We start from the raw sequence: 25,689 nt of genomic DNA, 5'->3' as shown, positions 1-25,689 counted from the left end.
AAACAAAATGTGGTATATACATAATGATGGAATATTATTCAGCCTTAAAGGAAAGGAAATTCTGACACATGCTACAACAAGGTTGAACCTTGAAAACATGCTAAGTTGAAATGGCCAGATACAAAAGTGTATGATTCTACTTATATGAGGTACCTGGAGAAGTCAGACTCAAGAGAAAGTAAAATGGTGGTTTCCTGGCATGGAGTGGAGAATGGGGGATTATTTTATGGGTAGAGAGTTTCCCTTGGGAAAGATAAAAGGCTGCTGGAGATGGATGGTTGGTGATGACTGTGCAACAGTGTGAATGTACTTAATGCCACTGAACTGTACACTTAAAAATGGTTAACATGGCAAATTTTGTAAGTATTTTACCACAATAAAAAATAATTATAAAAATTTCTTGATGTATAAATATTTATCTCTAAGTTGATCATCTGAATGTAATGAAATCTGTTGATTCTAATAATTGTTAAATCTATTCCATCTAGAGATAAAGAGCCAAAAAAAATTCCAAACTATAGTTTGATGTCACTGAAGTTCTCAGAGGACTAGCCCAGGATGAATAGCAAATTTTATTAAGTCAGAATCCTCAGATGCTGGTGTTGTCTTTGCCTCTGAGACCAACATTTAACACTAATAGTTCTGCTGTGTAAATTAACGTTCCCTTTAAGTTTAGCTTAAAAGACATAACTTTTTCTTTGAAATTTGTGTATGCTTGTGAAGAAGTGTGGTCATAGGGAAGCACAGGATACTAGAGTTTGCCATGGGAAAAAGATAGAGACGCTTAGCATTTCTTGTTATTAGCTTTCCCCTCTTTACAAAATTAGACCAAGAGAAAACTTTCCACTTTTATAAGTGATTATAATTCAGAAATGGGTTTTATGTGGTTTTTGTTACTCTCAAATTCATTGTTGTTTTGATTGTCAGATATTGGAACAGACCAGATTAAACTTTCACGTTTATGTGTAAGTCTTTGCGGCCTTCCTTTCCATCTTATTGTGTAAGAGGGATTTTATCTTTGGTTATTTTTTTTTATTAAGGTGAAATTTATATAACATAAGATTAGCCATTTTAAAGTGAACAAGTTAGTGACATTTAGTACATTCGCAGTATTGTGCAACTATTTCTGTCCAGTTCCAAAACATTTTTATCACTCCCAAAGGAAACCCTATACTCATTAAGCAGTTATTCCATGAGTCTCTCTTCTGGTAACCACCAGTGTACTTTTTTTTTTTTTTTAATGTTTATTTTTTACCAATAGAGCACAGATGCGCATGTGTGTGCTCCTGAGTGGGAGAGGGACAGAGGGAGGCAGACAGAGGCTCGGAAGTGGTGCAGGGAGCCCTACGCAGGGCTTGAACTCACGAACCATGAGATAATGACCTGAGCCAAAGTCGGAAGCTTAACCAACTGAGCCTCCCAGGCGCCCCTCTACTTTCCGTTTCTATGGATGATTTGCCTATTCTGGATATTTTATATGAATGGACTCATACAATATGTGGTCTCTTTTTTGTCTGGCTTCTTTCACTTAGCAAGATGTTTTTTAGTTTCATTCGTGTCACATATATCACTACTTTGTTCCTTTTCATGACTGAATAATATTCCAGTTTATGTGTTTATGTATATGTGTATACCAGAACTTAACTATTCATCTATTGATTCTTTAGTCATTTTTTTAATTAAACACGTAACCTGAACATTCTAAAACCAACTCATTCTTTCCTACAGTGAACATTTGTGAATATCACATAACCTAATATAAAAATGATCATCATTTATAATTGCAGTACAGTGCATTTATAGAGTGTAGAGGTGTAAACACGTTTATATAGCATAAAGGAGGGTGTAGTTATTTCTGCTTAACAGGTAAATCTAATTAATTTTGCAAATAAGGTTTTGCTGGTAACAAACTGAAGAGTACATAATATTTTGTCCATTATAACTATAGATTTTTCTATTTGAAATGGTAAGGTAGGTACTTGAGAGTACTCCTATGGCCTTCTACATCAGTCACTAATATTAGTTTCAGTTATTTTATTTCTAAGTTTTTTAGTTTCTTGTTCTATATTGCCTGAAAATGTCAGTGTTCCATAAACTGGCTTCTTGATCTAAGAATAGACTAAAATGCAGATGAAAAGTAGTATGGAGAAAAAAAGAGGCTTTTAGAGATTTGGGTTACACTATACCTATCACAAAGACTAGATTGATTGGATGGCTGTGTTCGGGTTGGATTTAAACTAACACCACATGTTTTTTGAGGCCAACCTGCTAACAAGTATGTTGAATCAGTTTCTGAGAGAGAAGAAATTCCGTATACATTACTGTTCCCCTTTGGCATTATTTTGCTGTTAAGTTAGATGACTGGGTTCAATAGTTGTCAAAAATAGATAAATGGGCTTGAGATCTAGAACTGGAATGAGCTTATGAAAGCTTTGGAAAAGGGCTATGGCTAGAGCTATGGAAATAACAGATTTTTATTTTTTTATTTTAATTTTATTTATTTTTAAAAGTTTATTTAGAGAGAGGGAGAGAAGTGCGCAAGCACATGGGTGTGGGGGGGGAGGAGGGGAAGGCGGGTGGGGGGGGGGAGAGAGAGAGAGAGAGAGAGAGAGAGAGAGAGAGGGAAAAAGAGAGAGAATGAATATGAATCCTGTGCAGGCTCTACCCATCTGGGGGCTGGATCCCATGAACTGCAAGATCATGACCTGAGTGGAAATCAAGTGTCGGACGCTTAACCCACTGAGCCACCCAGGCACCCCAGAAATAACAGATTTTTTAGAGGAGAGTGCTAATGGGACATTAATGGAAATATTTTTTATTTTTCAGCCTACAACACAGCAGTCACCTCAGGATGAGCAGGAAAAGCTCTTGGATGAAGCCATCCAGGCTGTGAAGGTCCAGTCATTCCAGATGAAGAGATGCCTGGTAAGAATGTCAATATGAAAGCAGAATTTCAGCCTGGGTTTTCTTAAGTCCTATAGCATCACTTCTTCTGTCTTTATCCCATGTCCCTCAAGCACTGTGTGGAGCAATTCCAACAGAGAGCCCTGTTTACTTGCATTTGCATTTATGATTTGGGATTGTCTCTTCTCTACCAGAATGTAAGCTCCAGGAGGACAAGAAACCCTATCATCTATTTACACATAGTGTTGATCTACATACCAATATCTGCCCTTAGTTACTAGCCTCATTGATTCTATATCTCAAATCTGAGGAGTACTTGACATATAATGGGTGCTTAATAAATATTTGTTGAGCAAATATATTTAAAAGCTTTCAGTTTGGATTATTCAGCTTTTTTTCTATCTTGAAGACTTTTTGTTTCTATCCTGAATAGATACATATTTTTTGCAGCAACCAACTTGAAAATTATCCTTACACCGGTTTCTGTGTTTTCATATTCTAAAAGACAGGGTAGGAGGTAATCTGTATAGAAACTATGGATTCTCTGCATTAAAATTTATGAAATGGAACCAAAGAGGCCGGTACTTCAAGTTATAAGTTGCTCTGATGATGATGATGATGATGATGATAATACCTTATCTTTGTAAAGTGTCTTATAGTTTCTAAAGCTTAGCAATATGCCATTTTAACCAATTATACCTACTGTATTTTTTTCTTACAAAAAAGTGTGTTGGAATGGAGAAGACGGGTGGGTATGGAACTTGGTATTGCTTGTTTCTGTTTTTTCTGAGTCTGAATATTGCTTTCTGTATCTGCAGGCATTTTTTGTATTTATGTGTTCAGTGGACACATGGGCATTGTGAGGAGGAAAACATACTTAAAAGGATAGTCATTTCATACATATCTGAAGAGTCTTTACTTGTGGCAAAGCCATTATCAGGATAATATCTTGCTTTAAAAGAATTAGTATGCCAGCCCTCTTGATTGTAGGAAATGTGAATTAATGGAGCTAGTTTCATAGTCACTAGGGGTTGAAAAGATTAGAGTTATGCCAGGAAGTTTGCAGTCCTAGTTACAGATGACTTGCTAATAAGCTTTGCAGTCCTGATGAACCATGAATCTTTTTCTTTCAGTAGAGAGAATGTAAAGTGAAACTAACCTGATTTGCATGTGATTAAAATAATTTAAGTACTACATACTGTATAACAAATCCAAGTTAAATGAAAGCTTTCTCATCAGTTCTCTTGGTATTTCTGTAGGACAAAAACAAGCTTATGGATGCTCTGAAACATGCTTCTAATATGCTTGGTGAACTCCGGACTTCTATGTTATCACCAAAGAGCTACTATGAACTTTGTATCTTTTGAATGTTGAAGATTGAACATTTTCATCATACTTTTTTTCTTGATAAGGCCATATTTTGTTTGTTCCTTATTATGTTTTTCTGGTTTTACATTATTTTTCATTGTCTTAACCAAATAGTACTCCATGGAAATTTTGTGAGAAAAAGAAAAACTGAATATCAGAAACCCTTTTTCTATGCCTTAGCTTCTTTAAATAGGTTGTTGCAGTTTCCAGTCCCTTCATGAAGGATATTGAAGCTATTAGGCAGTTGGTTCTTTAATGCTTAGATTTTGTTATGCAGTATTCTGAAGTGGAAATGAATTCAATGATTTGCCATTTTAAAATCCTCTAGTAGTATGTTAGGCAATCCTTGTTTATACTCCTTTGCTTTACCAGACTATCTTTAAAAACCCTTATTTTATTTTTTTTCTTTAGCATTTTATTCCATTTATTTTTTAAGTTTTTAATCACCTGGTGCTCATTGTGACAAGTACCCTCCTTAATCCTCATCACCTGTTTCACCCATCCTCCAACTCCTGTCCCCTCTGGTAACCATCAGTTTGTTCTCTATAGTTAAGGGTCTCTTTATTGGTTTGTCTCTCTTTTTTTTTCTCTTTGTTCATTTGTTTCTTAAATTCCACATATGAGTAAACAGAAACTTTATTAAAAAATTTTTTTAGGGGCGCCTGGGTGGTGCAGTCGGTTAAGCGTCCGACTTCAGCCAGGTCACGATCTCGCGATCCGTGAGTTCGAGCCCCGCGTCAGGCTCTGGGCTGATGGCTCGGAGCCTGGAGCCTGTTTCCGATTCTGTGTCTCCCTCTCTCTCTGCCCCTCCCCCGTTCATGCTCTGTCTCTCTCTGTCCCAAAAATAAATAAAAAACGTTGAAAAAAAAATTTAAAAAAAAAATTTTTTTTTAAAAATGTGTATTTATTTTTGAGAAAGGGAGAGACGGAGCACGAGCAAGGGAGGGACAGAGAGAAAGGGAAACACAGACTCTGAGCTCTTAGCACAGAGCCTGATGTGGGCTCGAACTCATGAACTGTGAGGTCATGACCTGAGCTGAAGTTGGATGCTTAACCAACTGAGCCACCCAGGCACCCCATAAAACCTTTATTTTAAAATAAGGAAAACCCACTGAAATCGTCTTCACTTAAACACATACTTTTTTGAAGGACTAATGTTTAAAATATCTGCCCAGTAGTTTAATGACTCCAACAAGTTCATTGTATTGCTTAGGCTGGCATTGCTTCTCGGCCTTTTGGCTAAGATCAAGTGTTGTATTGCTTAGGCTGGCTTAGCTTTATTTGAGTCCTTAATCGTAATGAAAAGATATGGCTATTTCTGATGAACTACACTATTTGGAGGTCTACCTGACAGATGAATTTGCTAAAGGAAGAAAAGTGGCAGATCTCTATGAACTTGTACAGTATGCTGGAAACATTATCCCAAGACTGTAAGTAATTGAGAATTTGAGGGCTTTTATAACTGCATTTTCCACTTTATGTTATAGCCTTTAAACTTTGATTTTTAAAAATCATTTTTAAGGTTACTTAATTTCTTAACAAATTGAGATTAACATTTTGGTAGAAAGTCTAGGTTTTCTTTTTTCTTTTTTTTTTAATGTTTTTACTTATTTTTAAGTACAGAATTACAGAATACGAGTTGGGGATGTGCAGAGAGGGAGGGAGACACAGAATCCGATGCAGGCTCCAGGCTCTGAGCTGTCAGCACAGAGCCTGACGCGGGGCTCGAACTCACAGACTGCAAGATCATGACCTTAGCTGAAGTCGGATGCTTACCCGACTGAGCCACCCAGGTGTCCCCCCACTTTTATTTTTTTAATATTTATTTTTGAGAGAGAGAGTGCACACACATGCACACACACAAATGTGGGCAAGGGCAGAGAGAGAGGGAGACAGAATCTGAAGCAGGCTCTGATCTGTCAGCGCAGAGCCTGATGTAGGGCTCGAACTCACGAACTGTGAGATCATGACCTGAGTCAAAGTTGGACACTTAAACAACTGAGATACCCAGGCACCCCAATACTCTGTGTTTTCTTTTAAGGTTTTAGGGTATGATTAATTTTACTTTTTATATAGATAGTTGAGGAATTTTTGAAATAGAAAAGTGGACTTACTGTTTTGTTTAATGTCGTGACTACTAGAAAAATTAATGATGTTTATTCTCTTCCTAATGTGTAAAGGTGATTATGATACTCATGTGTGTATATATATATATATATTTGTATATGTATGTAAATATACATAACCTGTATGTAAATATATATGTAAGTTGGGGAGAGGGTCAATGAGTGGTTTTCTCTCTTTATAAGTTCTCTCTTTTTAAGTTTATTTTTGAGACAGCATTCAAGTGAGCGGGGAAGGGGTAGAGAGAGGGAGACAGAGGATCTGAAGTGGGCTCTGTGCTAACAGCAGAATGTACGATGTGGGGCTTGAACCCACAAACCGCGAGATCATGACCTGAGCTGAAGTCAGATGTTTAACTGACTGACCCACTCAGGCACTGTGGTTATATTATAAATTAGATATTTTTTCATTGTGCAGAAGAAAAACATGGTTCCTGTCTTGCTTAATAGGTTTGTAGTCAGTATGTTTCGACATAATCAAATTCTTGACTTGAATATTTTACTTATTTATTTATTTTTGAATATTTTATTTTTAATCAAATATTTTCTCATAATTCCCCTAGTTATCTATTGATCACAGTTGGAGTTGTATACGTCAAATCGTTTCCTCAGTCCAGGAAAGATATTTTGAAAGATTTGGTAGAAATGTGTCGTGGTGTGCAACATCCCTTGAGAGGTTTATTTCTTCGGAACTATCTTCTTCAGTGTACCAGAAATATCTTACCTGATGAGGGAGAGCCAACAGAGTAAGTGATTTTCTTTCTTGATTTAGTTGTAAGATTTTTTTGTTGTAGAATATGCAAGAAGTATAGAAAAGTGTTTGGAAGAAAATAAATCTCAGTAATTCTCCTCCCCACACCCAACTAGCGACTTGTAGCATTTCATGTATGTATTTCCCCTGTGATACAGAACTCTTGAGCATGTGTGGTGTGATGTAAAATGTACTATTATGAAATTTATGTCTGTGGATTATTAGAACCTGCTTTTTTCATTTAACACAATTGAGAGCATTTTTCCATTATGTTAAGTATTCTTTGAAACTGTGACCTTTTAAATTACATTTATGATGAATTCATGAGGTATGATGAACTTTTTCCACAAGTGAGGCTAATTTTCATATTGTTTCTTGAGTATCTTATCAGTTTTATAATTTATGGACTGGATAACCTGGATATAAGAGACTTAAGTTATCTGTGTACACAAATTACATATTAACTCCAAAACTGAAAAAACAAAAGCCTTTCAGTGAGAGCCCCATCTCTTGTGTGACCAGTATTCTAGTACCCACATCCATTGCACTTTTATTCTACAAGTGTAGATAGTCAGCCAGCTGTGGTCTTCAACCAACTAGATGAACTATTTATGTGAAGATTCTGTAGATTGAGGAACTTAATATCTTTTTGTTTAATTTTATTTATTCATTTATTTTTATTATTTTTTTATTATTATTATTTTTTAGGTAATCTCTACACCCAACATGGGGCTTGAACCCGTGACCCTGAGATCAAGAGTCACATGCTCTACCAACTGAGCCAGCCAGGCACCCCTTATTTATTTATTCATTTATTTCTAAGGTGCACAATTCGATAGTTTTTAGTATATCTACATCAGTTCCTTTTTAAGGGAAAAAGAATATAATAAAAATTTACCATGCATGTGACAAAGTTAAACAGTATAGAGGAGATAAAAACTTAACAGTGCTGAGGAGATGGTGAGGTTATTTGTTTTATTATGATTTGACTGTCACTTTTGAGCATTTATTTTTTATTTTTTTAAAGTGTATTTATGTATTTTTTGAGTGAGAGAATCCCAAGAGAATCAATGTAGGGCTTGAACTCATGAACTGTGAGATCATGATCTCAGCCATAGTCAAGAGTCGGACGCGTAAGTGATTGAGCCACCCAGGCACCCCAGTTTTGAGCATTTAATTAGGCAGTTGTTACAAAATTTTGAAAACTATGTTTCCTATCCTAGAAGATGAAAAATAAGCAGGAAATAACATAGTCTCTTCCCTCTCAAAGCTTATATTCCAATTGGAACCATAAAAATTTTGATAAAATGATGTAGTTAGTATGTTATTAGTATCAAGTTTTTTAGGCTTTTTGAATTAATGGAGTTGCTGTAAGAACAGGTTGGCCCCGGATAGAGAGTGGGGGAAAGTTTTTTGTCCCTTTGTACTTGTACTATGTTCTCTCCCTGGTATTTTTTTTCTCTTGAGTCTGTTTTCCTTGAAATTGAACACTAAGCCAATGAAGTTAAAGTTTCTAATAGAAAACATTGACGTATTAATGCAATAAGGAAATGCACAAAGGAGAGGGATAACAGTAAAGCTGGTCCTATGGCATAAACAGTGTATATAAAGAATTTTTCAACTGTCTCTTTGCAGTGAAGAAACAACTGGTGATATCAGTGATTCCATGGATTTTGTACTACTCAACTTTGCAGAGATGAACAAGCTCTGGGTGCGAATGCAACATCAGGGACATAGCCGAGATAGGGAAAAAAGAGAACGAGAAAGACAAGAACTCAGAATTTTAGTGGGAACAAATTTGGTGCGCCTCAGTCAGTTGGAAGGTGTAAATGTGGAACGTTACAAACAGGTTTATATCCTTTTACTTGTCACTTTTTCTTACATCATGAGGTATAAATTGAGGTCTAATTTTTACAAATATTTTTATTAAATAATACTACATTGAAAACCATTTTAAAACTAAAGAAGATTTAAGTAAATTGATTTTCAGTTTGTTTGTGGATTGGAAGACTCAATATTAAGATACCAATTTTTCTGAAATTGAGATTAACTACATATTACTGTAGATTTACTCTAAAACTACAGTAAGATAATGTGATATTGGTGGAAGGGATAAACACATAAATCAGTGGGAGGAATAAAGCAGAGATTGACAAGCTTTTTCTAGAAAGGAAAAATAGTAATATATTTTTTTATTTTACAAGCCATGTTGTCTACAACACTAAACTCTGCAGGTATAGTGAAAAACAACCACGGACAATATAGAAGTAATGTACAAAAACAGATAATTGAGCTAGATTTGCTGAGCCCTGGAAAAGAGAATCCAGAATGGGCCCAGTCATATATGATAAATTACTTTTGATAAAAGTGTAATGGTAACCTTTTCAACAAATGGTTCTGGAACAATTGGACATCTGTGTGCAAACAAAACCCTTGAACTGTGACCCATTCTCATACCATGTAGAAAAAGTCAAAAATGGATCAGGGTTGTAAATATAAAACCTAAAACCATAAAACTTTTAAGGTTTTTTTTTTAATGTTTATTTTTGAGAGGGAGCATGTGAGAGAGTGGGGGAGGGGCAGAGACAGCAGAAACATAGAAGCAGGCTCCAGGCTCTGAGCTGTCAGCTCAGAGGCCAACATGGGGCTCAAACTCACAAACCGCCAGATCATAACCTGAGCCAAAGTCGAACACTTAACCGACTGAGCACTCAGGCACCTATAAAACTTTTAGAAGAAAACACAAAGGAAATCTTTATAATATTGAATTAGACAAAGATTTCTTAGGGCACAAAAGGCACAAATTATAAAAAAAAATTGATAAAATGAACTTCATCCTAAATGACTTTCTAAATAGAAACCCAGAATTTTTTACTTAAATTTTTACTTAAAAATTCTTCTGTAAAATGTTAAAGTTTAAAAATGAAATAGGGGTAAGAAAAATCTAAAGTAAGATTTTCAAATTAATAGTTTATGTTATTAGAGGAGTGGTTTAGGATTTAAAAATAATTTTTTTTTAACTCTTTTAGATTGTTTTGACTGGGATATTGGAACAAGTTGTGAATTGTAGGGATGCTTTGGCTCAAGAATATCTCATGGAGTGTATTATTCAGGTAAGTGAGAACATTTCACTTTTTAAAAGGACTCATTTTGTCTTTCATTAATTTTCATTGTTTTGAAAAAAATCTTGATAGAATATCAGCTGGCCTCAGTAAAGAATTTTCTCTTAATGATAACTTCGTCTTTGTATTGATGTGTTTTTTCTCCCCAAAATGTAGGAAAGAGTAGTTTTCATGTTTTCTAGTTCTCATTTGTCTTAGTTTAATTGTAGATGTACTTTGGTTATTGGAATATTTCTGTCTGGCCTTATGTTTAAAGAGGCTCAAAAGTAACATATTTGAATTTAGTTGTGTAAGATTAAATGATTGTTTCCACAAATACGACCTTTGCCATAAATCCAAAATATAATGTGAAATACTTTTACTTGTATCACTCAATTGTTATTTGATTTTCAGGTTTTCCCTGATGAATTCCACCTTCAAACTTTGAATCCTTTTCTCCGGGCCTGTGCTGAGTTACACCAAAATGTAAATGTGAAAAACATAATCATTGCTTTAATTGATAGGTAAGCATTTCCAACATTGCAGGGCAGTGTTTTGACTTGGAACTAATGAACTTAAAACATTTCTGTGAATTACTATTTCTGTTACATCTTTATTAATGATTTTAATGTAATTACATTATGAACATTTAGTTCTGTAAGTATGAGTACCTACCAGGTGCTTGCCTAGCTTAGGCGTGAGAAGAGGCTTAGCAGCAGGCATGGAGATAATGAATACTCTTGTTCTTTTGTTTTGTTTTAAAAAAAATTTTTTAATGTTTATTTGTTTTGGGAGAGAGAGCATGTGTGCAAGCACGGGAGGGGCAGGCAGAGAGAGAGTGAGACACAGAATCCAAAGCAGGCTTCAGGCTCTCAGCTGCCTGAAGCTGCCTCTGTCAGCACAGAGCCCAATGTGGGGCTCAAACTCATGAGCCGTGAGATCATGACCTCAGCCGAAGTTGGATGCTCGACTGACTGAGTCACCCAGGTGCCCCATGAATACTCTTAATCTAGACATTTAATTGGCATTTAAATTGGCAATGTTATACAGATTCATTACTTAAATCTTACAAATCCAAAGAACAAAATTTGTTTTTTACAATAATGAAAGTTACCTTTTAGTGGGAACTGATTTGATTTGGGAGTCTTTTTTTTTTTTTTTTATCAAGTATTCATTAAATAGAGATGATTAAGAATGTTTAGGTAATCACTCTATCACATTTTTTTAAAGAAGAATTTTGAAATATTAAATATGTTTAGTAAATTCCTTTTAGGTTTAAATTTTACTTCTTTAGCCAGTGGTCTTGGGTGAAAGTATAAAACTTTGCCTTTGATAATGGTTTTAATGAGTGCCTGCTTGGCAACTATGCTGAGTGCCAGGATATAATAGGTGTCCTGCTTGTGAGCTTACACATCATTGACATAATGAAACCAGAAACCCAAGTGAAGATTTATTTCTGCAAATACCTTTTGTTATATTTTAAATACCTAAGTTATTAAAGTCTGAGAATTTATATAGCAAATTCTCTAAATTATCTCTTCAAACCTGGGCAGCAAGAATTACATGCAAATTGGGCATACTCTTAAGGGAAGCTGATAATGGAATTTATCTCTTATTTTATTTTATTTTTTATTTTTTAAAATTAACATCCAAATTAGTTAGCATACAGTAGATTCCTTAGTGCCTCTTACCCATTTCGCCCCTCCCCCCTCCCACAAGCCCTCCAGTAACCCTCAGTTTGTTCTCCATATTTATGAGTCTCTTCTGTTTTGTCCCTCTCCCTGTTTTTATATTATTTTTGTTTCCTTTCCCTTATGTTCATCTGTTTTGTCTCTTAAAGTCTTCATATGAGTGAAGTCATGATTTTTGTCTTTCTCTGACTGACCAATTTCACTTAGCATAATAACCTCCAGTTCCATCCACATACTTGCAAATGGCAAGATTTCATTCTTTTTGATTGCCGAGTAATACTCCATTGTACATATATACCACATCTTCTTTATCCATTCATTCATCGATGGACATTTGGGCTCTTTCCATACTTTGTCAATTTTGATAGTGCTGCTATAAACATGGGGATGCATGTGTCCCTTTGAAACAGCGTACCTGATCCCTTGGATAAATGCCTAGTAGTGCAATTGCTGGGTTGTAGGGTAGCTCTATTTTTAGTTTTTTGAGGAACCTTCATACTGTTTTCCAGAGTGGCTGCACCAGCTTGCATTCCCATGGAATTTATCTTTTAAAGATTGCTCTTTAAAATCATGGTTGTTGAATGCATTTGTCACTTTACGTTTTTATCCATATCTATTTGATTAGACTTCAAAGCATATGGCAAAATTGGCCTATTGAAGATCTATGTATAGTATAAAATATGTATATATAGTAGGAATTCAGTGAAATGAGACATCATTGACAAAACTGTTCAGTTAAAAATGAATTGACCACTTTCTTACTACACAAAAATAAACTCAAAATGCATTAAAGACCTAAATGTGAGACTGGAAGCCATAAAAATCTTACGAGAGTGTACAGGCAATAATTTCTCTGATATTGGCCATAGGAACATTTTTTTTAGATATGTCTCCTGAGGCAAGGGAAATAAAAGCAAAAATAAACTATTGGGACTATATCAAAATAAAAAGTTTCTGGGGCACCTGGATGGCTCAGTTGGTTACTCGTCTGACTCTTGATTTCAGCTCATGTCATGATCTCAAAGTTCATAGGATTGAGCCCCATGTCAGGCTTGGTGCTAGTGCAGAGCCTGCTTGGTATTCTCTCTCCCTCTTTCTTTGTCCCTTCTCTGCTTGCTTACTCTTTTTCTCAAAATAAATAAATTAAAAAAAAAAAAGTTTCTTCATAGTGAAGGAAACAGTTAACAAAACTAAAAGGTAGCCTACTGAATGGGAAAAGGTATTTGCAGATGACGTATCCAATAAAGGGTTAGTTTCCAAAATACATAAAGAACTGATACAACTCAACACCCAAAAAACAATCCAATTAAAAAAATGGGCCAAAGACATGAACAGACATTTCTCCAAAGACCTACAGATGGCCAATAGGCATGTGAAAAGGTGCTCAATATCACTCATCATCAGGGAAATACAAATCAAAACTACAATGAGATGATACCTCACACCTCTCAGAATGGCTAAAATCAAAAATCTAAGAGACAATAGTGTTGGTGAGGATATGGAGAGAAAAGAACCCTCTTGCACTGTTGATTGGAAGTCAGACTGGAATAGCTACTGTGGAAGACAGTATGGAGGTTCCTCAAAAACTTAAAAACAAATCTACCCTACAATCCAATAATCGCACTACTGCGTATCTACCCCAAAAATACAAAAACACTAATTCAAAGGGATACATACACCCCTGTGTTTAGCGCATTATTTGCAATAGCCAAATTATGTAAGCAGCCCAAGTGCCCATGCCCATGGATAGATGAATGGATAAAGAAGATGCGTTACATATATACATATGTTTAGTCATAAAAAAAGAATGAAATCTTGCCATTTGCAATGACAATGTATTTGCTAGAGAGTGTTATGCTAACTGAAATAAGTCAGAGAAAGACAAATACCATATGATTTCACTCATGTAGAATTTAAGAAACAAAACAAATGAGCAAAGGAAAGAAAAGACACATCCCAAGAAACAGATTCTTAACTGTAAAGAATAAACTGGTGGTTACCAGAGAGGAGGTGGGGGGTGGGGAATAGGTGAAATAGGTGATGGGGATTAAGGAGGGCACTCGTCATGAGGATGGGGTGATGTATGGAATAATTTAATCACTATACTGTACACTGAAACTGATATAATGCTGTTATACTAGAATTAGAATAAAAACTTAATTAAAAAATGAATGGAGGGAATGGCTCAATTCCACGTTCTTTTTTAAAATCTTTTTTAATGTTCTAGGAGAAATACCTTGTATAAAATACAGTAAGGTATAAAGAATAAAATGTCACCCATGATCCCACCATTCAAATCCCTGTATTTGTTAAAATAAAGATTGTTTTCTTTTTCAGATTAGCTTTATTTGCTCACCGTGAAGATGGACCTGGAATCCCAGCAGATATTAAACTTTTTGACATATTTTCACAGCAGGTGGCTACAGTAATACAGGTTTGAATGGCTTTTCTAAATTCCCAAAACTTGGAAACTTCTCAGCTGGTATATCCTTTTGTGATTGTTTAAATTCTGTGGTTTTCTAAACATTTCAGTCTAGACAAGACATGCCTTCTGAGGACGTTGTGTCTTTACAAGTCTCTCTCATTAATCTTGCTATGAAGTGTTACCCTGATCGTGTGGACTATGTTGATAAAGTTCTAGAAACTACAGTGGAGATATTTAATAAGCTCAACCTTGAACAGTAAGTCAAAGTTACATTTTTGTAAAAACCCTCATAAAACACTTTTTAAATCCCAGATTTGTTATTCTTAATTGCTTTTGGAAATGTTAGCATTTGTCTGAAGCGTTTGTTAGATTGACTTGCTTGGTGTTAATCAGGGCAGAAAGTGCCAACCAATTCCTTGATTATGTACATTGATAAAGTAGTGGCACTCATGGAGTATAAGCAGTCTTTCCATTTCAGAATCTGAATGAGTTTTCAAACTGGTAAGAAAATTAACAGTTCATCTTTGAACAGTATTGGGATTAGGAGCACTGACCTTGTGTACAATTGAAAAATTGCTTAGAACTTTTTACTCCCCCAAAACTTAACTACTGGTAGCCTACTGTTGACCAGAAGCCTTAACAACAAAAAACAGCTATGAACACGTATTTTCTACGTTCTATGTATTATATACTGTATTCTTACAATCAAGTAAGCCAGAGAAAAGAGAAAATTATAAGAATATTACAGGAAGAGAAAATAACATTTCATAGTACTGTACTGTATTTGTAGAAAAACATCATGTATAAGTGGGCCTGCACAATTCAAATCTGTGTGGTTCATGGGTCAACTGTTTATGTTAAGCAGTGTTTCCATAAGAAGTGATTTCCTGCAGGTGAATAAGTTTTGAAAAATTAGAAACATATATATATTTAAGGTGTGAAAATTAAATTGGTTTGAAATATTTTTCTATTTTGAGCTTTGATTTTGATACCATCAAGGAAAGTTGATTTTGTTGCCTACTTGGGAGCTTCCTCAACTATGCTGTCCTAGTCTGTGGCATCCTCTAGTGGCCACCGTGGGCAGTTCTGGTCCCTTTACCTTTTCACCAGCAGTCCTCCTACTGTCCCATCCTGCATCGCATCTGAACATGGGGTCAATTATTTTTTAATAATTAAAAAGTATATTTTTAATAATAAAATTATTCATAATTTTACTTCATACCATCTTTTTCCTTTCCATCTCCTTTCTGGTGGTTTAGCTACATCAGGAAGATTTCTCATTTTCCTTTTACCTCCTTTTATTTGGCACTCCACCCCCCTTTTTTTGGTTATTTCCATTTTTTTGTGAACTGAAAAACATTCCAGATCTTGAATGTTAAATATGAGAGAAAATTAAATTATGTATCTACATTCCCCCACCAAGTAAGTTTTAAAGTAAAATTAGACAAAATAAGGAATTAGAAATCCCAACCTCTAAAGGTCTTATAAATGCCCGGATATGCCTCATCTCAACAGAATGCTGCTATGAGCTACTACCTTGAATTTAGCCTGCTTTTCCTTAATCACCAACATCTGATGCAGAAGAAACTGTTTTGTAGAAGTGCTAGTTTTGCATGGATTTTTCTTACTACTGATTTTCATCATGAATATACAGTATTTATTGGCTACCCAGGAACTTAACTACCACTTAAAATACTTTTCTTAGAAATGTCAAATTCTAGATAGTTATTTTACCTCAAGCTGTACAACCTGGTTGATGAGTTGGAGAGTGTTACATCTTATTTGTATTAATGGAAAATTAAGAGGTGAGTACGTGTTTGTGTTTAGATAGACATCTGTATCTTCTTGAAGAAGGTCATTGGAGTATTTTGAGATGGCATGATTCACTTGACCTATTTCCTTTAATGTATAAATGAAAAATTTTTATGCAATGAGTTATTCATATATATAGAAAGCTAATTTTATTCATTAAAGGGCTGTTGTTTTTCTTTTTGTAGTATTGCTACCAGTAGTGCAGTTTCAAAGGAGCTCACCAGACTTTTGAAGATACCTGTTGACACTTACAACAATATTTTAACAGTCTTGAAATTAAAACATTTTCACCCACTTTTTGAGTATTTTGACTATGAGTCCAGAAAGAGCATGAGTTGTTACGTGCTTAGTAATGTTCTGGATTATAACACAGAAATTGTCTCTCAAGACCAGGTAAGAGAATACCAACATGCTATATTAGGAAAACAGACAATGTAGTTAGGATTTTAGATCTTGAGAAAGACACATGAAATGGGAGGAGAGAGTAATACTAAAAAAGGTTATAATTAGCTACTCATTATATAAATCAGAAATTAGAAAAAAAAAATATATATGTATAAAGAAGAAAGTAACTGTAATCTCACCAGTAAGAGAATAATATTGTTAATTAATATGTGGTGCATCTCTTGGATGGAACTAAACGATATTATGCTAAGTGAAATTAGTCAGAGAAAGACAAATATCATATGATTTCACTCATATGAGGACTTTAAGACACAGAACAGGTGAACATAAGGGAAGGGAAGCAAAAATAGTATAAAAACACAGAGGGGGACAAAACATAACAGACCCTTAAGTATGGAGAACAAACAGAGGGTTGCTGGAGGGGTTGTGGGAGGGGGATGGGCTAAATGGGTAAGGGGCATTAAGGAATCTACTCCTGAAATGATTGTTACACTACATGCTAACTAACTTGGATGTAAATTAAAAAATAAATTATTAAAAAAATAAAATGCCAAAAAAAAATTTGGTGCATCTCTTCCAGACTCTTGTCTATATCTGTATCAACATATGTAAACTTTCTTATAACAAAAGGAATTATATTGTTAATACTATTTGATAACTTTATACAACTAGAAACACTTTTGACAGTGATTTTATATGCTGATAGTTTCACTTCAATGGGTTTCTGTGTCTCTTGTGTTATAGGTGGATTCCATAATGAATTTGGTATCCACATTGATTCAGGATCAGCCAGATCAGCCCATAGAAGACCCTGATCCAGAAGACTTTGCTGATGAGCAGAGCCTTGTGGGCAGATTCATTCATCTTCTACGGTCTGAGGACCCTGACCAGCAGTACTTGGTATGAGTTAACTCAGTTATACAGCTTCATCAGCTCCTAGTGAAATCACATGTAGATGTGACTTGAATGGTCTGATGCAGCTGTGGCCTTAGAAAGTTTAAAAAAAATTGCAACCGAATAAGATTAAGTGACATCCATGGACTTTCACTTTATATATAAATGCACAATTGTGAGCTTATTGGGAATAAGTTGGTTGCTCTAGTTTCATTGAAGATTTCTTAAGAATTGCAGAAAGCCCATCCTCCTTTAGTTGGGTGTTCAGTACTCATTTCATGTTCATTTTCTTTTTCAACTGTGCTGTTTTTAGAATTGTCCACTGTTTATTATAATAAAATTTAAAGTATAAACAGCAGTCCTCATATTCAGTTGTATTTATGTTTCGAAGGTTTGAAAATATAAGTTGTATGTGTTTGCCACATTGAAAATTTATGAAAACACTTTAGAATTGAAATTGTCTTTTTTTCTTAACCTCTTTTTCTTGGTAAAGAACAATCAGTTGAGGTTCTCCCTTTGTTTATCATTAGTCCTCAGTAAATCTTTGTGAAATGAATAACATGTTGCCTGAGTAGGAATATTGGTGACTGATCCCAGATGATTTGTTTTAATGAAAGGTAGCACAGATGGCTGTTTAATTACTGTTTGGGCAAGGTGTAGTTTAACTGTTGTTAGATACATGAAACTCTATAGTTAGACTGCTAAAATGAGGAATATTTTTATTTGAGGTTGAGTCCTGACTTTCTCCTTCTATTGATTTCTTTTGTTATAGTTGACACTCTTGTACTCCTTCATAAGCAGTGTGAAAAAGAAGCTGGTTTCTATTGGCAAGATGATAGTCTTTGACTTGGCTTACTGATAAACATTCTGGGCACTCCAGTGTCACATTCTGTGCACTGTGTGTGATCTGTGTACGATGACTGGCTGATTGTTCAAATATTTTAAGTGATCCCTTTATGCTACGTTGGTTTTCACTTTTTGTTGCATACCAAATGTAGTGGTAGGAAGTATGCCTTCCACATCTAGCCAATTGATTTTGCCTATGTACTGAGAATTAAGACAAGGATTATTAGCTCTGACTTCCCCAAGGGGGAATGCATTCTCTTATCTGTCTATTATATCAGAGGATATTTTGTGAATACAGAATCTGAATATGTCACACAGTGTGTCACACATATTAAAAAATATTTCATGAATATTTGTGTTTTTTCTGAAAAACCTGATGTTTCACAATGGCTCTTTTTAAAGTATATTGTCATTTCTTTTGACTTTAATGGTATTTTTTTTTTCTGAATTAGGAGGTATGACATACCAGCAATGTGCATATAACTGTTTTTGCATCCTACTAATAGCCAACATTTTCTAAGCACTTGCCTTGTGTCAGGAACTGGTAACACTTCACATGTATTACTTGATCTTCCCAACAACCCTAGGAGAAATATGCTACCCCATTTTTCAAATGAAACTTTTATAGCTAAGAGAAGGTAAATACTTTACTCAGGGTCACTCAGATAGTAAGTGTTAGAAACTACTTTTATTTTTTTATTTTTTATTAAAATTTTTTTTTAATGTTTATTTTTGAGAGAGAGAGGGGCAGAGTATAAGCAAGGGAGGGGCAGAGAGAGAGGAGACACAGAACCCGAAGCAGGTTCCAGGCTCTGAGCTCTCAGTACAGAGCCTGATGTGGGGCTCGGACCCACGAACTGCAAGATCGTGACCTGAGCTGAAGTCAGATGCTTAACTGACTGAGCCACCCAGGTACCCCTAGAAACTACTTTTAAATGTAAGTCTGTGTTCAGAGCCTGCAGTCTTTTTATATTTTTTAATTTATTTTTTAATTATCTATTTATTAAAAAAAATTTTTTTAATGTTTATTTTTGAGAGAGAGAGAGAAAGAGAGAGCAGGAGCAGAGGAGGGACAGAGAGAGAGGGAGACACAGAATCTAAAACAGGTTCTAGGCTCTGAGCCGTGAGCAGTGAATACATGACTGAGCTGAAATTGGACACTTAACCGACTGAGCCACCCAGGTGCCCCTAATTTTAGTCTTATTTATTTTTTTAGTTTATTTATTTATCTTGAAAGAGAGAGGCAGAGTGCGTGCGCCAGCGGGGGAGGAGTGTTGGGGGGGTTGTGGTGGTGGAGAGAATCCCAAGCAGGCTCTCCACTGTCAGCACAGAACCCTATGTGGGGCTTGAACCCATGAACTGTGAGATTATGACCTGAGCCGAAGTCAAGAGTTGGACCCTTAATCGACTGAGCCACCCAGGTTCCCCCAGAGCCTGCCGTCTTTATAAACACAGTATACTATGTACATATCTATATGAAAATATGTGTACATCTGTCATTGTCTCTACTTGTATAACCTTGGGCAGATTACCTTTGAACCTCGGGTTTCTTCATTTGTGAAATGGGGTTACTATCTGTCTTGGTTGCGATGTTGATTGTATTGACCCAGCGAGATAAGAAATGTAAAAGCATCTACTGTAAAGCCTGCTGCATATTAGATACAGTCAAAAATGGTAGCAATGACAATGATTAGAGCCCTCATTTAATTTTATAAATGATTAATCATAGTTCAGGAAAGATTAATGTTTTGGGTTTTGTTTTTTTTTGGGGGCGTGTCAGATTTTAAACACGGCACGAAAACATTTTGGAGCTGGTGGAAATCAACGGATTCGCTTCACACTGCCACCTTTGGTATTTGCAGCTTACCAGCTGGCGTTTCGCTACAAAGAGAATTCTAAAGTGGTGGGTTGACTTTTAAGTATGTCATTACTTTTTTTTCTTTTTTTCTTCATCTGTATGTGTTATTTATTATAGAAATTGAGACATATACAAAAATAGACAATGGTATAATAAAATTCCAGTTTCAATAAGTCAATTCATTATGCATCCTGTATTAAGTGTTCCTAACAGTGGTGTTGGTAGATTGCATAGTAGCTGAGGGATCACATAAAAACACTTAGAAATGAAAGATTAAAACAGTATAAATTTATGCTAGGAGTTTTTCCTGTATTTAAAGATTACTTGTGAGACATTGATAAGTTTATTAGAGAATTGGCTCAGAGTGCTTTAGTTTAGGAATGATTTTACTTTCTTAGGGTCTTTACCAATTCTAAAGTGATACAGTAATCTCATGTAGAGGTTGCAAGTACATAACAGGTAAGGTCTGATTCACGGTAGCTTTGCCTAATGAAAGGGCCTGACATTGCATAATAACCTCTCTCCAAAAGCCTAAAATTGAATTATTTTATGAATTGTGTACATTTTTTTACGCACTTATTCCTTAAGTAGAATCATGACTTAAGTCTTCGATAATACAGTTTTATAGAAAATACTTAAATATAGCATACCTGATAGTTGGGCAGTCAGTTAGTGTTAAGGAGTAAGCCTCAGTAAACTTACTTTTCTAATAGTGGAGAAGCAGATTTATTTAGTAGATATGCCAGCATGACATAGCAGCTTTTGGCCAGTTTTTATCATGCCAGCCACTCATTTAGACCCTTTTCCAGCATTCTATGTATAGATTTTAGCGAAAGTAACAATGGAAATAGCAGCCAGCACTTACTACATGCCGTATACTATGCCGAGGACTGTGTATATACTTGGATTATTGCATTTAATCCTTGACTATTATCTGATTTTAAAAATGAAAAGAATTGATTGCTTTAATAAGAAATTTTGATGGTTAAACATGGATAAAATATCTAACCTCACTAGTAATTACAACAATGAACCTCTGTTTTAGAAATTAAACTGGTAAAAAGGAAAGAAAAATAAGGTTCAGCAGTGCCAATGGTGTGATGATAATTCTCACCTAGTAATGGTGGGTATGTGAGATAGTACAGTCTTTCTAGAAAACTCTGGCATTATTTAAGTAGAGCCTTAAAAGAGCTAATAAAGTCCACTTCTAAGAATTTATACTAAGGAAATAATTAAGGATTCAATAAATCTTTATGTATACAGAGCATTCATTGTCATATTGCAGATTATTTCCAAAGGGAGTAGTTAAGTAAGATATCCTACATCCAGTTTGTGAAATATTTTCTAGTCATTAAAATGATTTCCAGTAACTTAGTATCATGAGGAAAAGTTATGACAAAATAAGTGAAGGGTGCAAGTACATGCAGCACGAACCCAGTTTAACTCTTCTGGTGAGTTAAAGTAGAAAACAAAACCAGAACAGAGATCCTAGTTAGTTATGATTTGCATAGACAAAAAAGAAGACCTTAACATCAGAATGTTATTAGTGATTATTGCTGGATGGTAGATTTAGGGATGATTTCAATTTTTAAAATTCTTTGGTTTATTTTCTTAATTCTGTCCAATTGGGGTATGTGTTGATTTTCTGATGAGAAAAAACAAATGCCAAATATACAAAAATGGTCAAGTCAGTAACTACAAATTGATGTTTTGAGAAGACATTGTGCTTGATTCATTTGTGTGCTTTATAAATGAAACAGAAGAAGGATACCAGGAGAACCTTGAGCTCAGCTTTCCTGCTTTCCCTGTTCTAAAGACGTTTCACATAAAATGAATATTCTTGAGCAAGTTAATCTTGAAAGTAAGGTAATTTAAACTTTTTTTTTTTTCCTTTTAGGATGACAAATGGGAAAAAAAATGCCAGAAGATTTTTTCATTTGCTCACCAGACTATCAGTGCTTTGATCAAAGCAGAGCTGGCAGAATTACCCTTAAGACTTTTTCTTCAAGGGGCTCTAGCTGCTGGAGAAATTGGTTTTGAAAATCACGAAACAGTAGCATATGAATTTATGTCCCAGGTGATGGTCTGTTTTCCTTTCTGTGTTTAATGTTACAGTTTTGCTGTGTTCAGCCACCTGTCTGTAGTTATGGCGGTTAGTGCACATGGATTGTCTCTTAACTGAATTTGTAACTATCCCTTTCCCACCATCTTGGAACTCCTTAATACTGTAGTCATATTGATTGATTTGGAACAGGAAAATGGATCAGTTACTGGGTGCTAATGAGATTTAAGATTTCTAGGTAAGCCTAGGTAAAAGTGTTTCATGGGGTAAAAAGTACCTTTATTCAGCTTGGGAACTCTGGGTTAAACAGTAGTTAAAACAAGTTTCTTTGTTGGAAGTTGTATCTTTCCATATCAGCTGTGTCTTTCTTGTGCTTCTCCAAGGGAGGGGTAAGCATCTTGTGATCTGAAGGGGCTACAGAGTGTCTCACACGATGGGGTTTGGTGGGAAGTACTTTAGAAAATGCTTGAGTAGATAGTAGTAAAGGTCTCTTCTGCTTCTTGTTCACCAGGCATTTTCTCTGTATGAAGATGAAATCAGTGATTCCAAAGCACAGCTTGCTGCCATCACCTTGATCATTGGTACTTTTGAGAGGATGAAGTGCTTCAGTGAAGAGAATCATGAACCTTTGAGGACTCAGTGTGCACTTGCTGCATCCAAACTTCTGAAGAAACCAGATCAGGGCCGAGCTGTGAGCACCTGTGCACATCTCTTCTGGTCTGGCAGAAACACAGACAAAAATGGGGAAGAGGTAAGGAGAGAGGTCATTCCTGGTCATAGAAGAGGGGATTGTTTGCTGGAAGTAGCTGCCAGGTCCTTGTGTGCTGGAAGTGAAGCATTTGGAGTGCTTGGAAACCTGACAAAGAAAATTGCTTTGTTTATTAAAATAAATGAAATGGATGGTAAAGTATACTGTACAGAGTTACATACTGTGGTGAAGCCCCACTTTAAGGATATTGTAACACAGCAAGTATATACTACTACCTTTAAAAAGTATACATAACAGGGATGCCTGGGTGGCTCAGTTGGTTAAGCATCCTACTCCTGATTTCATCTCAGGTCATGATCTCATGGTTGTGAGATCAAGCCCTATGTCAGGCTCCACATGGGGCATGGATTCTGCTTAAGATTCTCTCTGCTGGGGCGCCTGGGTGGCTCAATTGGCTAAGTGTCCGACTTCAGCTCAGGTCATGATCTCTGCAATTCGTGAGTTTGAGCCCCACGTTGGGCTCTGTGCTGACAGCTCAGAGCCTGGAGCCTACTTCAGATTTTGTGTCCCCCTCTGTCTGCCCCTCCCCTGCGCGTAGTCTCTCTCTCTCTCTCTCTCTCTCTCTCTCTCAAAAATATTAAAAAAGAAAATTATCTGCCTCTCTCCTGCTCACATTTTCTCTAAAAAAAAAAGAAAGGTATACATAATAAATATAAAACATTTAAGATACAAATATGTAAAACAGGGACATCTGGGTGACTCAGTTGGTTAAGCATCCCACTGTTGATTATGGCTCAGGTCATGGTCTCATTGTGAGTTTGAGCCCCACTTCAAGCTTTGCACTGACAGTGTGAAGCCTGCTTGGGATTCTCTCTCTCCTTTATTTTCTCTTTCAAATTAAATAAACATTTAAAGAAATGGATACTCTTTAAAAAAGTGAATATGTAAAACAAATACATGTTTTAAAATATAGCTGTGTCTTTAAAAAAAAATGAAGAGGTTTTAAATTTGTTGTGTACCTTAAAAAAGAGCCAGTGTAGGGTAGGGTTCTGTTGATTTCTTTGTGTGAAATGGGACATTTGTGATTCATTAATCTCTTTAATACTCTCCCCTTACCCCCAATCCCCTCACTTTTATTCTAGCTTCATGGAGGCAAGAGGGTAATGGAATGCTTAAAGAAAGCTCTGAAAATCGCAAATCAGTGCATGGACCCCTCTTTACAAGTGCAACTTTTTATAGAAATTCTGAACAGATACATCTATTTTTATGAAAAGGAAAATGATGCGGTAAGTAAACTATAATAAAATATTGTTAGTGAATTAATACTTCCCTTCCTGCTCTTCAGAGATCTGATACATATTAAAGTTTATGATCTTGATAACTTTTTTTTTGTTTAAGAGGGTCAGAGTTTAGAGAATTCACCTAGTAGTCTCTTTTATTCTCTAGTATCCTTTTCTGTCTATAGATGCATCTCTCTAACAGAAGGACTCATCATGTACAAGAAATTCTCATCTCTTTTGTTATGAATATTTTATAAAAAAAATAGTCCCTGTCTGTTTGAAAAACACAAAATAATTTACAAATGTAGCATACTGATTGGTCATCACATACAAGTTTAGAATAATTCCTAAATGAATTATCCTTTTAGCAGTACAGTGTTGAAGATTTGTAGGTTAAGTAAAATTTTGCTATTCTTTTATTGGTTTGTGATGCTCTAATTTTTATTGATTTTTTTTCATTTTGTTTTGTTGGTTGTTTTGGTGAATTGCCAATAGTTGTTGCTCAAAGCAGGGATCATGTTTTCATATGTCTTTTTTTATGATTGATTACTCTGGTGATTGGTGTAAGACAATCTTTAAAACGTTTTTATTGAATTATCTTTTCTTTTTTATTGTACATGCTTGGTTATGAAACTGTGCGTGTTCTTTTGTAGGTCACAATTCAGGTTTTGAACCAGCTTATCCAAAAGATACGAGAAGACCTCCCAAATCTTGAGTCCAGTGAAGAAACAGAGCAGATTAACAAACATTTTCATAACACACTGGAGCATTTGCGTTTGAGGCGGGAGTCACCAGAATCTGAGGGGCCAATTTATGAAGGTCTCATCCTTTAAAAAGGAAACTGGCTCACCATACTTCTTTCCATGTACATCCAGTAAGGGTTTTATTATACTAGGTTTCCCCTCCATAGATTGTGCCTTTCAGAAATGCTGAGGTAGGTTTCCCGTTTCTTACCTGTGATGTGTTTTACCCAGCACCTCCGGACACTCACCTTCAGGACCTTAATAAAACTATTCACTTCATAAGTGCTCAATCTGTCTGATCACCCCAGGTAGCATGATTGATCTGCTATTTAAAACTCCTGTGATCTGTAAACAAAACAAAACAAAAAAACAAAACCCACCAACAACAAAAAAAACAGCAAACCACCACTTATCTCAGCTACTAATGAAGACCTTCTTCCTTTATTTCGTTTTGTTGGTTGTGTAATTTCTTTCGTTACTTGGGAGTACTAACCTGAAAGTGTCTGTCTCTTTGTTCTCTAGTCCAATTTGAGATTAATTTAGGGGAAAGGGATACTGTATGTGAAATTCAGCTTGGGTTTTTCCCTAAATGCAAGATAAGGCCATGTGTAATATTTTCCCTAAAACTAGAATATATTAATGCATGTTTGAGAATTTTAAAGCACCATGGTCAAAACCAAAAGCTATATTTTGCATATTTGGACTCCGTCATTCATT

At 35.5% G+C, this 25,689-nt stretch overlaps 1 protein-coding gene and 1 non-coding gene across 2 annotated transcripts in view; one reads left to right on the top strand and one right to left on the bottom strand.

Annotated features, from left to right (window-relative positions):
* Window positions 1-25,416, top strand: part of VPS35 (VPS35 retromer complex component) — a 28,508-nt gene extending 3,092 nt beyond the window's left edge. The window contains exons 2-17 of the mRNA XM_042918737.1: window positions 2,827-2,925; window positions 4,164-4,260; window positions 5,579-5,702; window positions 6,959-7,141; window positions 8,782-8,995; window positions 10,176-10,259; window positions 10,662-10,771; window positions 14,276-14,372; window positions 14,471-14,619; window positions 16,361-16,568; window positions 17,325-17,480; window positions 20,101-20,223; window positions 22,076-22,255; window positions 22,752-22,991; window positions 24,092-24,235; window positions 24,883-25,416. Of these exons, the coding sequence (XP_042774671.1) occupies window positions 2,827-2,925; window positions 4,164-4,260; window positions 5,579-5,702; window positions 6,959-7,141; window positions 8,782-8,995; window positions 10,176-10,259; window positions 10,662-10,771; window positions 14,276-14,372; window positions 14,471-14,619; window positions 16,361-16,568; window positions 17,325-17,480; window positions 20,101-20,223; window positions 22,076-22,255; window positions 22,752-22,991; window positions 24,092-24,235; window positions 24,883-25,062 (2,388 nt within the window). The 3' untranslated portion in view covers window positions 25,063-25,416. The remainder of the gene's footprint in view (window positions 1-2,826; window positions 2,926-4,163; window positions 4,261-5,578; window positions 5,703-6,958; window positions 7,142-8,781; window positions 8,996-10,175; window positions 10,260-10,661; window positions 10,772-14,275; window positions 14,373-14,470; window positions 14,620-16,360; window positions 16,569-17,324; window positions 17,481-20,100; window positions 20,224-22,075; window positions 22,256-22,751; window positions 22,992-24,091; window positions 24,236-24,882) is intronic.
* Window positions 7,865-7,937, bottom strand: TRNAK-CUU. The gene has a single exon. It is a non-coding gene; the product is annotated as a tRNA-Lys (tRNA).
* Window positions 25,417-25,689: the final 273 nt, after the last annotated feature.

The sequence above is a fragment of the Panthera leo genome, chromosome E2 (assembly GCF_018350215.1).
Source record: "Panthera leo isolate Ple1 chromosome E2, P.leo_Ple1_pat1.1, whole genome shotgun sequence".
NCBI lineage: Eukaryota > Metazoa > Chordata > Mammalia > Carnivora > Felidae > Panthera > Panthera leo.
This window is presented reverse-complemented; position numbering and strand designations above follow the sequence as displayed.